Genomic DNA, 12829 nt, shown 5'->3' with positions numbered 1-12829 from the left:
GCCACGAGGCGTGGCCGAGCTCCTTTCTAGCTCAGACCCCGGTTTCTGGGGCAGTTAAGTTCCACTTTGGGGAGGAGCCCGTCACCCCAGCCCCCCAGTTCCTCCCTCAGGAACCCAGGGCTCGCTCTTGCTCTTATAACCAGCGGCGCCTGTTCTGTGTCCATCTTCGCGGTGCTTGGTTTGGCCCTGGGGTAAGACCCCCGGGGCTGTCTGCAGCTCCCACGTGCTGACAACCCGGCTCGTGTCAGCGCTCCCGCCCTCCCACCCGGGTCGGGTCCTGCTTGGGAGGCCTCTGGCCCGGCCGATCCCGGCGGCGGGAAGCGCCCACAGGGGCGAAAACCACCACTGCGGAAACGCGCCAACCTGCGGTCTTGCAAGTTTGCACCAGCCGCCCGCCCAGATCCCTGGGACGCCAGGTTTCCGCCCACCGGAAGCGGAAATGCGTCATAGCGGCGGACCGCGAGGGCGCGCGCGCGCTCTCTCTCTCTCTCTGCGCAAACTCGCGGCGGGGCGCAGGACCCGGAAGTACTCGTCGCGGCCCCGCCCCGCCCGCCAATAGCGCTGCCGGGGGAAGCGGCGCTTCCTTTCTGCGCTCGCGCTCATCGTGGTGCCATCAGGTGGGCTGCGAGGCTGGCGTACTGGCAAGGGGGACGGCACGGGGCCCGAGGTCGGGAGGGAGGATGGCATGGGGTCTGGGATCAGTGCAAGAGAACGGCTTTAGGGTCCGGGGTCGGGGGGTGGGGGTACGGCGCTGGGCCCGGGATCGGGACGGTAACATACCCAGGCGCGCGGTGGTCGGGGCTGGGTGGGGAGGGGCGCGCGGACACAGTTCGCCCTTACGAATCCGCCTTGGGGTCCCGCAGACGCTCGCTCAACATGCAGAACGACGCCGGTGAGTTCGTGGACCTGTATGTGCCGCGAAAATGGTAAGCGTCCCTCTCTGCTACCCCTAAACCCCCTCCATCCCTGATCTACATCTCCCCGCTCACTGCGCTCCCCCCGCAGCTCCGCCAGCAACCGTATCATCGGCGCCAAGGACCACGCGTCCATCCAGATGAACGTGGCCGAGGTGAGCCGGGCGGCCGCAGGGCCTACCCGCTGGGTGAGGGGGCGAGGTCGGGCGGACTTGCACGTTGATTCCCAAACCTCAGGTTTCGACCCGAAGGTGCTTGGGCACCTCTTTACGACTCCTTTTCTCAACTTTTAGGTTGACAAGGTGACAGGCAGGTTCAACGGCCAGTTTAAAACCTACGCTATCTGCGGGGCCATTCGCAGGATGGTGTGTGTCTTGGGCCCCCGCGCTTACCTGGTGGGCTTTTGAACCGGAATAGCATCCCCCTCGCTGAGGCCTGAGCGGGTTTGTTGGCGAAATGGACTGGGGCGTGTTGGATCAGATTGTGCTGGTTGCCAGCCTCTTCCTGGGGGTAGAAATAGGATGCTCAGGATCCAAGAAAGGGGCCCCCTCACCTTGGAAAACCTCGGAGCTCTCCAGTTGTCACAGGGACCTCCTTGAAACCATGTCCCCCTCTGCAGAGGCAACGGTCTGCCTGTTGCTAGCTAGTCTCCACTTGGTCCAACCGGTGGGCAGCTGGGCGGGATTTCAGGCCAGAAGGGCAGCTGGTCCCAACGTGCTTTTTCCCCTAGGGTGAATCAGATGACTCCATTCTCCGGCTGGCCAAGGCCGACGGCATCGTCTCAAAGTAAGAGGACTGGAGTTTGGGCATTAGGGCTTAGGATGCTTCAGAAACCAGGTTTAATGTTGTCCTTTTTTGTTCCAGGAACTTCTAACTGAAGAGGATCCCGGATATGGAATATTTGTTATAAATAAATAAAGTGAAAACCTATTTGCTTCATTCTGTGTGTGTTTGGCGGCCGGAGGGGGTGGGGGGGTGGGTGGGCTCTTGGGGGCTCTGGAGTGTTGGGGGTGACAGCCTATGACACGCGTTGCAAAACCAAATTTTTACTTAAAGCACAAATACATTACTTTTTGCAAACAGATCCTTGACACTTGACAGTGAGGTCAGACAGCCACTTAGCACACATTAAGTCTATGGTGCCTCCCAGGCACTGAGGGAGTAGCCCCAGGCCCTTGGACACAGGTGTCTGGGGTGACAGTTCAGGCTGACATTTAATGCCTTAAATACTGGCTTCACTTGAGTAACCACACAGTGGCAGCTCTTGACATTAACAAGGACACAACACACTAAAGGGAAGGTTACAGGGCCTGGTGAATGACTAGTTCTCACTATATATACACTCTACTGCCATTCTAACATCTGTACGGAAATTCTCAAGATGTGTTCCTCAAAGCTAACTGTAAACCAGCAGGTACATTTTGGAAGTTGGTCTCTTTAGGTGCCTGTAACAGGAGTGTCCTTGAGACAATTGACACCTTCCAGGGTTGCCTGGGGCCTAGCAGCTTCATCCTTCAAGCCCCCTTGGTGCACATCAGAGTTTGGGGGTGTTCTGAGGGGAGGACAGGAAAGAGGCACTCCTCGATAAATAAGGTTGGGTACAGAGTTGAGCTTCGAGCTCCATCCTGCAGTCCCCCTGGACCTAAGTGAGTGACCAAGGAAGAGCAGCGAGTGGGGTGGGGCAGCTGTCCTGTGCCCCTGCTGGGGTCCCTGTGCCCTCCTGGGCTGGGATCTTGCTGAGCTACTGGTGGTAGAATGCGCTGATGAGGGCTGGCATCTCTTCTGCAGAAGACCCAGTCCACATGGGCAGGATGCAGCGTGGGGCTGCCCCGTCGCCCCTCCAGTGACAGGTTCTTGGGACAACAGTGGGAAGCAGCTTGATGGCCCAGCCGACACGGTCCTTTCTGAGAGCGGCTGATGAAGGAGAAGCTCCAGTCCTAGGTCTTCAGTGTTTATGGTGGGGCAGCAAGTGGAAGGACTGGGTAACACGTAGCCTGGTGAGGTGGGCGAGCTGGACACAGGCCTGCCCTGGACAACGACCTGCCCTTGGGGTCTGCCTGGTGTGACCACTGCTCTGGCCAAGGTGGCTTTCACTTTCTGCCTGGGAGGAAGAAGGCAGAACCTTTACCCTTGTGAGTAAGATGGTTGAAGTGGTCTGTCTTCCTCCCCACTGGAGGATCAGGTGTGGTTCAGATCACATACTCAGCTAGTTTTTGTTCCCTTAGAAAAAGACCCACAGAACCAAATCCTAAATGATAATAAATACATTTCCCCCCACAATATTGCTTAGGAAAATCCAAGAACCAGCAATCCAGTCATTCTGAAGGTCCTGGCTGTCATGGGCAAGTGGGGTTTTCCGGTGAGACATCCCTGCGTTGTGCGGACTGGTTCCATGGAGAGGCGAGCTGGGGTGTGTGCCACCCGGGCCCTCAGGACTTCACAGTGACGCGATCCTTGGAAGAACAGAGGTCCGAGAGTAAAAAATGAGATCACAACTAACCAGGAGTCTGTCCTCGTTGGCTTAGGCTGACGCAGAACTCTGCTTGTGGATATGGGGAGGTGGACAGACACCCACCTGGGCTGGGCTGGGAGGGGAGCTGGGCTGACGGGGTGGGGGGTTCCACAGTGCTGTCTCCACCTCCGAAAACCCCAAATAGCCGAGATTAATGCTCCAATGGGTTAAGTCCAACAACCCAGCATCTGCAGTGGGGTCTGGAAACCCAGGCCTCCATGAGACACCAGCGCGGTGGCTCCAACAGCAGCAGGAGGCTGGGTGACGCAAAGAGGAGAAGCACGGTGGATTCACCACTGGGCGCAGTAAACCAAAGTCCCGGTGCCAGGGCAGTCGTGGGCACAGGAAAATAAGAAGCACTGACAGAGCCCAGGTCTGTTCGGAGGAACGCAGAAGGGCTCTCAAAGTACCGTGGCGGTGTGGTGTGCTTAGGAATGGAAGCCAGGGTGTGGAGGGGCCACGTCCACACACCGGCCTGGAAAGGCGCCCGAGGAGGCCGGCCGGCTAGAACTGCTGCGTGAGGCGTCTGTAATGAGGTAACACCTGGTTCTCGGGAAGGTAGAGAGCGAGCTCCAAGGCCACGAGCACCGTGAACTCAAAGCCGATGAGATCCCGTCGGTTGAACCGAAACCTTTCTTCTAACTTCTGCATCCAAGAAGAAAGAGGGGTTGAGCCGGGCCCCTCCTCCGGGTCTGGGCCGGGCTGGGGGCGGGGCCCTCCTCTGAGACCCGGCAGGTTGGGGGCGGGGATGGCCCGTACTCACGTCGATGAGCTGCTTCACGTCGCTCTTGCGCAGGTCGCTGCTGATCTTGGCGGCCAGCAGCACGCAGGCGCCGGCGCATAGCTTGCGGTTCTGCTTGTTGAGCTTACCCTGCAACACCAGCTTCTCGAAGTACACATAGGCCATGGACACGGTCACGGGCTCCAGGCCACACTCCTCGGACAGGTTCCGCATCTCTCGTTTCAAACTGCGGGTTTACACGGAGCCACAGACTGTGGGGCTGGGGGGCGTGTCTTTGGGCCGAGGAAAAGCACCCTTTCCTCCCAGAGGACGCGGCCCAGCACGAGGGCCCATAGCTGGGGTGGTGGGGGGCAGTGGCAGGCTGGTCTTGGTCTCTCCTCGGCCCACAGCACCCGCACTGTCCACAAGGGGACCCCACAGAGGACTGGGTCCCTGTGCTCCTGTGGCAGCAAGGGGACTGGTGTTGTGAGGGAAGGGCAGTGCCAAGGCACTGGGGGAATGTGTGGGCGGCTCGTGTGGGGCCTTGACCTCCTACCTGTCAGGTGGGGATGGTCAGTGGCCGGCTTAGGGGCTGTGGGTGCTGGTGTGGGGCCCCCCACAGGTGCGGGCAGGAATAAGACGCCTGACCAAGGAGGTGGCAGGGAGCTGCCAGGATTGGTCGGGCTGGACAGCAGGAGGGTGGGCTGAGGAGGGACGCCTTGGGTTTCTCAAGCTCAGGACTCCATGGGGGATGGGAGAGAAGGGCTGAGCTGGCTGGGCTGTGGGCACAGGGACACCGCAGACTTGGGGACGACCAAGGCCACCTCACCTCCTGATCTTGCTCAGTGTCAGTCTGATGTGGGGGAATTTCTCCCGGAAGGTCTCATTCATGTCCTTCTTGAGGTCGGAGGGCTTCACATACTCAATCACCGTGGTCTGCAGCAGAGAAGACCATCCCCATGCAGCTTGGGGGCACCCGCCCGGCCAGGGGAAGCGGCTGCACGCCCCCTCAGTGCCGACCCCTCAGCCGCCCCCGGGGCGACGCCCCTACCATGTAGGACGCGAAGATGAGCACACGCTTGTGCTTGCCGCAGGGCCACTGAGGGTCATCCAGCAGGTTGGGGTTGTACTCCAGGGCATCCCCTGCATCGGCCCCTGTGGGCAGAGGGCAGCCCTCACCCACCACGAGCCCGGAGCTTGGGTCAGCGGTTATGCCAACCCCAGCCTGGGGTAGGAGCTGTCAGCGCCAGGGAGCGGCTGGGTGGAGGGTGTCATTGTGGGACAAGGAGAGTGGGGTTCAGGGGCTCCAGGTGTGGTCCTCTCTCCTGGGGCTGGGTGGGAGGAAGGGTGTCCTGATGATGAAGGACCCCTGGAGCCATTGGTGGGGGCCCCACTCTCCTGAGAGGTCATGGCCAGCCTGCTCCCCAAGCCTGGACTAAGGACCACGGGCTGGGATGTGACACCGGGGCCACCTGCCCTGCCCCTGGTCAGGGCCCTTGACTACCTAGCTCCGAGCTGGCTGGCGCTGCCCTGGGTGGGATGGGTTTGCATCGGGACCCCAGCAGAGTGCGGGGCACACTGGGGCGGGGCTGAGGCGTTGGGCCGTGGCTGTCTGGCTTGAGCGTGACCAGGGCGTTGGTGGGGTACAGGAACTTGGCGTAAGATACAACCTGGAAAGGCAGTGCGTTGGGTTCAACCCTGCTGCCCTGTCCAAGACCAGAGGTCCAGTAAGCTCCCTCCCGGCCACCACAGCTCCCACTGCCTAGGACTGATGCTGCTCACTCCCTCGGAGGTTCCAGAATGCCCCATCCTTCACTGGGATCTGCAGCTGGAACTTCTCCTGGCCCAGGAGTCCTGAGCCCCTCACTCTCACCACTAGAGCCGATCTTGTCACCCAGCCCAAGGCCACCAGACCATCTGCACAGGCTGTGTGGCCTCCTCCCATGGGACCTCACACTTAAAGAGGATTTCAGTCAAACACATCTTTGAGTCTACTTTCCCGGAAGACATGCACAAGCCCTGTGCCCCCACCAAGTATAGCGCCGGCTCCCACCTTTCCATCTGCCCCCAGCTCAACGCCTTCCAACTGGAAGACCATCTCAGAAGACACAGAAATGCCGCCAGATGGGTGCCTCTGCTTCTGGCTGTCCACTCTCAGGTCACTGCAACGCATAGGATGGTACACAGCTGCCACTCCCCACTGCCGACCTCGCGCAGACTGGGAGCTGAGCCCGAGGCTGGCAGCACCCCCACCTCCGTACCCTTGAGCAGGAATGTCCCAGGTACCTATGTCTAGCAGCATCTCCCAGAGAACCAGGACCCACAGGGCCTTTGGAGTCCCTGAGAAGTTTCAGCAGAAGCTGGTCTGCTGGCCCCTGGGTGAAGCTGCGAGGGTGTGGAGCCCCTGCTGGGTGGGGGTTAGCCGCTCACCTGACTCGCAGGCCTTCTCCATACGGCAGGACTGAGAAGGCCGCGCACAGGGACCGTCTGGCGCAGATCAGCACAATCCTGCAGGAGGGACGGGTGAGAACAGGGCAGCTGGCATTTCCCAGGAGACCCCTTCCCACCAGGATTAGGACTGGGCTTTGTCCCAGGGGTCAGGGGACGCCCAGCTAAGGGGACCCAGTGGCCAGGGTTGGTCCGTCTGACTGTCCAGCTTTCGCCAGTTTTTCTGGTTTAAGAAGGGCGTTGTGTATCATCCCCTCAGTGAGTGCGGCCCTTCCACATGATGCACAACACTGCAGGCAGGGTGGAAGCCGGAGGCCAGGTCATCCAGGAGAGGACAGGCTGTGCAGGAGAGCAGAGGCATGTCCCGGAGGACTGGCTGGTTGAAGGAGCCAGTCCCCAGGCATCCCAGGAAGACAGGAGCCTAAGAGCATCAGTAAGCCCCAAGTTCCACGTCCCGAGCCAAAGTGGCCCGAGAGGGGCCCTATGTGGGGCACATGGCAGGAAGGCTGGCCTTTCCTCCCTCTGGGCACAGCTCTGCCTGGCCCAGCCCCAGTCCACCAGGGAGGACAATGGTAGGAGACCCCTTTCCTGGCCAGGCTAGCACTCAGTCGGCCTGGGGCCTGCTTCTAAGCACCAGACGGAGCCCATCATGGGGACAGTGTTGGGGGTCCTGGACTGTCTGAGCTGTGGCCACCAGGGGGAAGACTCAGCACTCCCCAAGTACGGCTACCTGGTGGGTACCTGGGCACGGCCTCCAGCAGGAAGGGGTTGCTCAGGGTCAAGACAATGGCCTCAGGGCCAGGAGGGTGGGCCGTGAGGGACATGGGGCACCAGGGACCAGGCATGTCCCACACAGGGCCTCCGAGGGCTATGTGCCTGGCTCAGGGAAGCCAGGTGCCCTCTGGGTTCCTTCTCCCCACTGTGTTCTCAATGTTCAGCATTTCTATTCAAGACCAGTCTACTGGGCGGCCCCTCGCCCAGGACGTGCTGTGGACCTTGGCACTCAGGGAATATGAATGGAGGTGGGTGGGAGGGAAGGAGGGTCCACTTCCAAGGGGACAAGGGACGGGCTGTGGGGATAAGTCTCCTGAGCTGAAGGAAGGCAGGGCTGCTGACATAGGCAGGACGAGGTCCCACGGGGCTGGAGGGAGGACACGGTGGGCCGTGCGCCTGTACCTGCTGTTCCTGGTGTCGTACTGCCGCATGTTCTTGATGAAGTGTGTCTTCTTCAGGCCTTTGTGTCTTGGCGATCCGGATATGTGTTTGGTTCTGCAGGTGAAAAGCAGGTCACTCTGCCCCTCCTAGACCCATCCTGGCCCCAGGAGAGAGGTGGGGGACACAGGCGGGCTCCTTACCTTTGACCCGAGGGACATCCCACTGTGTCTTCCAGAAACTCGAGGGAGCAGCGTTGGGACGCCACGCGTCTTCTGTGAGGAGGACAGAAGAGCCCCAGGGTGCGGGGCCTCAGGGGGCAACCCCAGGCTGCCCCGGTACTGGGCTCTGTTCTCGGGGAGGGGACCCAGGCCATGGGCCAGAAGCAGGTCTGCAAGCAGACCTGAGTGCTGGGCAGGGTCACCCGAGGCCAGAAGAGCCTGAGGTGGGGCGTAGTGCTGAGAGGAAAGGCTGGGCGGTGCCCTGGTCTGCCCGCCGCCTCTCAAAGCTCAGCCTAGGGGTCCCGAGAGCTCCCTCGGGCCTAGGAATGGGGTGAGACAGATCATGCGTGCCCACAGCAGGCTGCAGGTGGAAGTGCTTCCGGAAGGGATCTGGTGGAAGCCAGGGAAGGGGACACGGGGGCCTGGCGGTGGCTCTGCAGGGCTGAAGGGCAGACGAGCACATGTCCTGCCAACCCGCTCTGCCCATCTTGGTGTGTGGAGCTACCATTAGCACTGACACAGCTTGCTCATTCCCCAGCCAGGGACACCCAGGAGCCCTTCCCCCCCAGCCAGGCCATCCTCACTGCCCCCCACTCCTGTGCCAGCCCTTCTCCTGCCTCAGGGCCCTCACCGGGGTTGTTCTCTCCATCTGGATCCTCCTTCTCTAGGTCCTCCCATGGCTACATCCCCCTCAACTGGATGCTCAGCTCTCATGTGGCCCTCATCCTCCCACGGGCAGCAGCCCTGGCATCACCCGTGATCCTGGGACTGAGTCTCAGGGACTGTCCATTCCTGCCTGTTGCCCAGCAACTGAGAATGCCCCAGGTAGGGGCTGGGTAAGCACTGACCCACAGTCGGTGATGAGGCAGGACCTGCCCTGCCCTGAGACGGTGCCCTGCTGGAGGTGGACATGCAGGAAGGACCAAGCCAGGCAGCAAAGCCGGCCCAGTGGAGACCGGACCATCCCTGGGGAGGTGTGTGCATCGCGTCCCGCGGGCGGGCTCAGAGGCCCCAGAAGCAGTCCTGCGTGGCTTTCTCAGGCTGTCTTCCTCAGGTAATTTCCCAGGTGAGGCCCAATGGCTCCTGCACACCTGGGACCTCACTGACAGGGCCTGGGCCAGCGGCGGTCTCCATGGAGGCGCCCGGCAGATGCCATGGGCCCTTGGGGGCACAATCAGCGCACACACCCCAGAGCCTAGAGGCTGCTTGGCCTCTGACCTGGCTCCTCCTGCTGGTCTCGGGTCCCTGCAGGAGAGGCCTCTCCCCTCAGCAAGCTGAGCACCTGAGCCCAGCTGGTTTCGTGCACCGCTGTCTTCACTGTTGTCTCCTTTTATCTTTCCTTGTTTTAAGCATCTTACACATCAAGTCAGTCCTCACAGCCCTCAGTGTAAAGGGGCCAAACTGAGGCACAGAGCCGGTGCGGGCGGGCCTGGGAGCTGCATCCCACGAGCTCTGAGCACCAGCCTCCACCACCAGACTCTTCCACCTGCTGCCCTCCTGACCACAGCAGGGGCGCTGGAATCAAGGCCGCTCTGTGTTCTCAGGGCTCTTTCCCTGAACCTGGCCGGTGTCTGGGTGCAGAGACAAGGATAGCGCTGACAATGGCACCGCGAATTCTGAGCGCAGAACAGGCCGGCCAAGTGAGGGGCTGCTGCCTTCCTGCCTCCCTCCACCCTCCCACTCCAGAGGAGAGGCCCGCAGCCTGAGGGAAGCCAAGAGCCCTGCTGGGACGAGGCTTTACAAGATTGCCAGAGGGAACCCTGCTATTGCATGAAGCTGCCAGGCTTTCCACGGGGGAGGGGAGTGCGACGCGCGGCGGAGGAGGAGGGCACAGTGGCCTGGTGGGGCAGGCGGAGCACCTGAAAGCCCGCTTCTGACCAGCTGGGGAAGCCCGGAACCTGCCAAGTGCTAAGTGACCATGGTGTTGATATGAAAAGAAAATTCTAGGGAGTCTGAAGTTCGAGGGAAGAAGATAAGGGTTCTGAGGATTCACTCCCTGGCTCAGCGAAAAAGCCACACCAGACTATGAGCATGCCCTGGACAACCTGGACGTAACAAGTCTCCATTCCCTGGCCCTGGTCTTGCCATCCATCTGATTTCGCAACAGCCCCTCTGGCAGGTAGTACTTAACATAAACCCATTTCACAGGGAAGCGAACTGAGGCTCAGAGAGGCGGTTCCACCTGCTCCAAGTCACAGAGCTCACGAGTGGTGAAGTCAGAATTCCAACCAGGTCTGTTCCCAGAGCCTGGCTCAGACCACCCCTCTCATGACACAGACTTTGAGAAAAGACCCTAGAACTCTCTCCATGCCCAGAACAAGTGTCCCTTGAAGCCCACAGCCAGTAGATGGCAGCCCACTTCGCTAGGCCAGCCACCCTCCCACACTCAGCAGCGACTATCCATGGCCCTGCCTCTGGACTCCCAGAGCACAGAGAAACGGACAGCGCCCACCCCAGGGGCCCTCCATCCGTCAGACCCAAGGGCAGGGCCCTGGGCTCGGGAGCAGAAACCAAGGCAGGGCAGAGTCTGCGTGGGCAGGTACGGCCTGAAGGGCAGGAAGGACATCTGACCGGGGATGTGAAGGCCAAGTGGGAGGGAGGGCCTCACACAGCGGACAGCCATGCCACTCTGCCCTAGAGTGGCTTGAAGGAGACCCGGTGTGACCAGGGAACTGTCCTTGGGTTGAGGGCCTCCAGGAGACAGGACCACTTTGTGGGAGAGTCTGCCAACCGAGGACAAGCAGGCTTTGGGGCTGTTTTAAAGTGGGCTGACTTCCACCAAGAAAACAGTGTTTTCTCCTCTCAGTCCCGTCGGGTAAGCAGCCCCATCTCCCTGGGTACATGGTACACTTACTGCCACTTTTGGGACAAATGGACCACTCTGTCCCAACCAGCCCCCGGCTCCCATCAGAGCCCTGGCGAGGCTCATCTGTGGACAGGATCAGGCTTTTTAGCCTGTGCAGATGCAGCTCTTGCTGAAGTCTACCTACGCAGTGTGACAGTGGCCTCAGGGCCACTCAGAAGGACTCCGAATGTAGAGTCAAGAAATCTAGCCACAAGCACCATACCCTGGCCTCCACCTCCCAGCCGAAGTCCCTCAGAAGAACCCATCACCTGGAACTGCCCAAGGACCAGGGCTGCAAGGCAACGACAGCCAGTGCAGCCGTCATGACCTCCAGGTAAGAAGAGCCTCTGGACACCAGGGGACTGCGGTGAGTTCAAGGTCTTGGCCCACCCACGTGCGGCACCAGCTGCAGGACTCTGCACACCTCCAGGGCCTGTGAAAGGGTCTCTGGGGGAAGGAAGTGGGGTGTCCGGCAGCCACACGTGTGGGCAAGGGGCACAGACTAGAGGGGCAGGGCTCGGGGTTGGGGAGGCTCTGAGATGGGTGAGGGGCAGGGGAAATGCCTGCGACTTGGGATGTGATGGGCCCGGGGACGCTGAGCTCAGAGAGGACAAAGGAGGAGAGAGGGTGATGGGGGGGCTCCAGAGACCAGCTGCTGTGGGCTGGGAGTCTGGCCGGATGTGGGAGACTCTGGGGAGAGGTCACAGTGCAGGGAAGACCCCTGGCCCACAGTGGGGTTCGCCCAGTTCAAAGAACAAAGGGGAACGTATGGTGGATGTTTGTGAGTCCCTGTGGCCAGTGAACTGATAAAATGGGCGGGGGAGGGGTGTGTGTGTGTCTGGACCGGACAAGGCTCCGTGTCTGGGGGCTGGCAAGGGTTGAGGGAACCCTGACCCTGTATTCAGGGGTGGCAGGATTAAGAGGACCATGACCCTTAAGTCTGGGGATCAATAAGGCCCAAGGAAACCCTAACATCCATGTAAAGGGGGTTGACAGATCCCAGAAGACCCTTGACTCTGACACCTTAGGCTGGGGAGGGGCCCAGGCAAGACTCCCTTCTGGGGCTGGCAAGACCCAGGAAACCCTAAGTCTTTCTTCCTCACTGACAGGGCCCAGGACACCCCAACATGTGTCTGGGGCTCACAGAGGACCAGGGTCACCTCCTGATCTCCAAGTCCTATGCTGATAGGTCACTTCAGCCCTGTGTCACGGGCTGATCCTGGTTTTCCGTAGGTCACCTCAGCCCCATGTTATGCACTGAGCCAGCCCACGGCCACCTCGCCATCCTGCCCACTGAGCTGATGGCCCCAGGTCACTCCGACCCTATATCCTGGGCTGCCAGGCCCCTAGGCCACCTCAAGCTCTGCCAGGGCCACTCCACTGACCCGGAGCCCAGTGACCCCAACCCTGAACCCTGGGTGACTGCCAGGTGACCCCGACCCCCGCGCTGACCCAGCCTCGGGCCACTCCGCCGCCCCCAGGCTCCAGGTGACCCGGGCCGCACTCACCTTTGTCGCTGCCCGTCCAGGCCCAGGCCGAGGCCGAGGCCCAAGCCGGTGGGCGCGGGAGCGGGGCTGAGCAGGCTCTGGGGCGCTGAGGTCCTGCCTCCGGGCCCGGGCAGGAGCAGGCCGGCGGGGGGCGCGGGCGGCGGTGGCGGCGGAGGAGGCGGCGGCGCCGGAGGCTCGCGCGTCTCGGTGGGCGGTGGCGGCGGCGGCGGGGGCTTTTCGCCCCCGGGGCCCAGGCTCGGGGGCCGCCCGTCCAGGGAGATGTTGTTGAGGAAGAAGAGCGCGGCCTGGCGGCGCCGCGAGTCCCCGCGCCTCCGCAGCGCCTGCGGCGCTGCCCGGGCGGCGGGACCGGGGGACGTGCCCGGCGCTCCACCCGCCGCGGCTGCGGCCATCCTCCGACTGAGCCCGCCGCCCGCCGCCGGCCGCCCGCCCGCTCGCGCACGCGCCCGGGCCCGCCGCCGATTGGCCGGGGCGCGCCCGCATGCAAATATATCGCCATCGCGCCCGCCCA

The 12829-nt window shown here is 61.7% G+C and overlaps 2 protein-coding genes across 4 annotated transcripts; one reads left to right on the top strand and one right to left on the bottom strand.

The window, feature by feature from the left end:
* Nucleotides 1-476: 476 nt before the first annotated feature.
* On the top strand, nt 477-1844 carry RPS21 (ribosomal protein S21). Of its 2 annotated transcripts, none has more exons than XR_009689932.1 (6): nt 477-617; nt 864-926; nt 1006-1069; nt 1208-1357; nt 1645-1700; nt 1779-1844. XR_009689932.1 is itself a non-coding variant. In XM_061125797.1 (6 exons), exons 2-6 carry the CDS (start codon nt 877-879, stop codon nt 1786-1788), a joined length of 252 nt encoding a protein of 83 aa, XP_060981780.1. In that variant the 5' UTR covers nt 478-617; nt 864-876; the 3' UTR covers nt 1789-1844. The 2 variants fall into 2 exon arrangements, 1 of the variants encoding a protein (XP_060981780.1); XM_061125797.1 differs by having other exon boundaries at nt 478-617; nt 1208-1279.
* Nucleotides 1845-1944: 100 nt separating this feature from the next.
* On the bottom strand, nt 1945-12710 carry CABLES2 (Cdk5 and Abl enzyme substrate 2). Of its 2 annotated transcripts, XR_009690096.1 has the most exons (11): nt 12322-12710; nt 7951-8022; nt 7772-7864; nt 6578-6655; nt 6201-6309; nt 5652-5817; nt 5199-5302; nt 4977-5083; nt 4190-4394; nt 3490-4071; nt 1945-3367 (listed from the first exon to the last, which is right to left on the bottom strand). XR_009690096.1 is itself a non-coding variant. In XM_061126874.1 (10 exons), the coding sequence occupies exons 1-10, from the start codon at nt 12708-12710 to the stop codon at nt 3931-3933; spliced, it is 1464 nt and encodes a 487-aa protein (XP_060982857.1). In that variant the 3' UTR covers nt 1945-3930. The 2 variants fall into 2 exon arrangements, 1 of the variants encoding a protein (XP_060982857.1); XM_061126874.1 differs by having other exon boundaries at nt 1945-4071.
* Nucleotides 12711-12829: the final 119 nt, after the last annotated feature.

The sequence above is a fragment of the Dama dama genome, chromosome 23, assembly GCF_033118175.1.
Source record: "Dama dama isolate Ldn47 chromosome 23, ASM3311817v1, whole genome shotgun sequence".
NCBI classification, from domain to species: Eukaryota; Metazoa; Chordata; class Mammalia; order Artiodactyla; family Cervidae; genus Dama; species Dama dama.
Note: the sequence above shows the minus strand (reverse complement) of the source record. Positions and strands in the feature narration are given on the sequence as shown.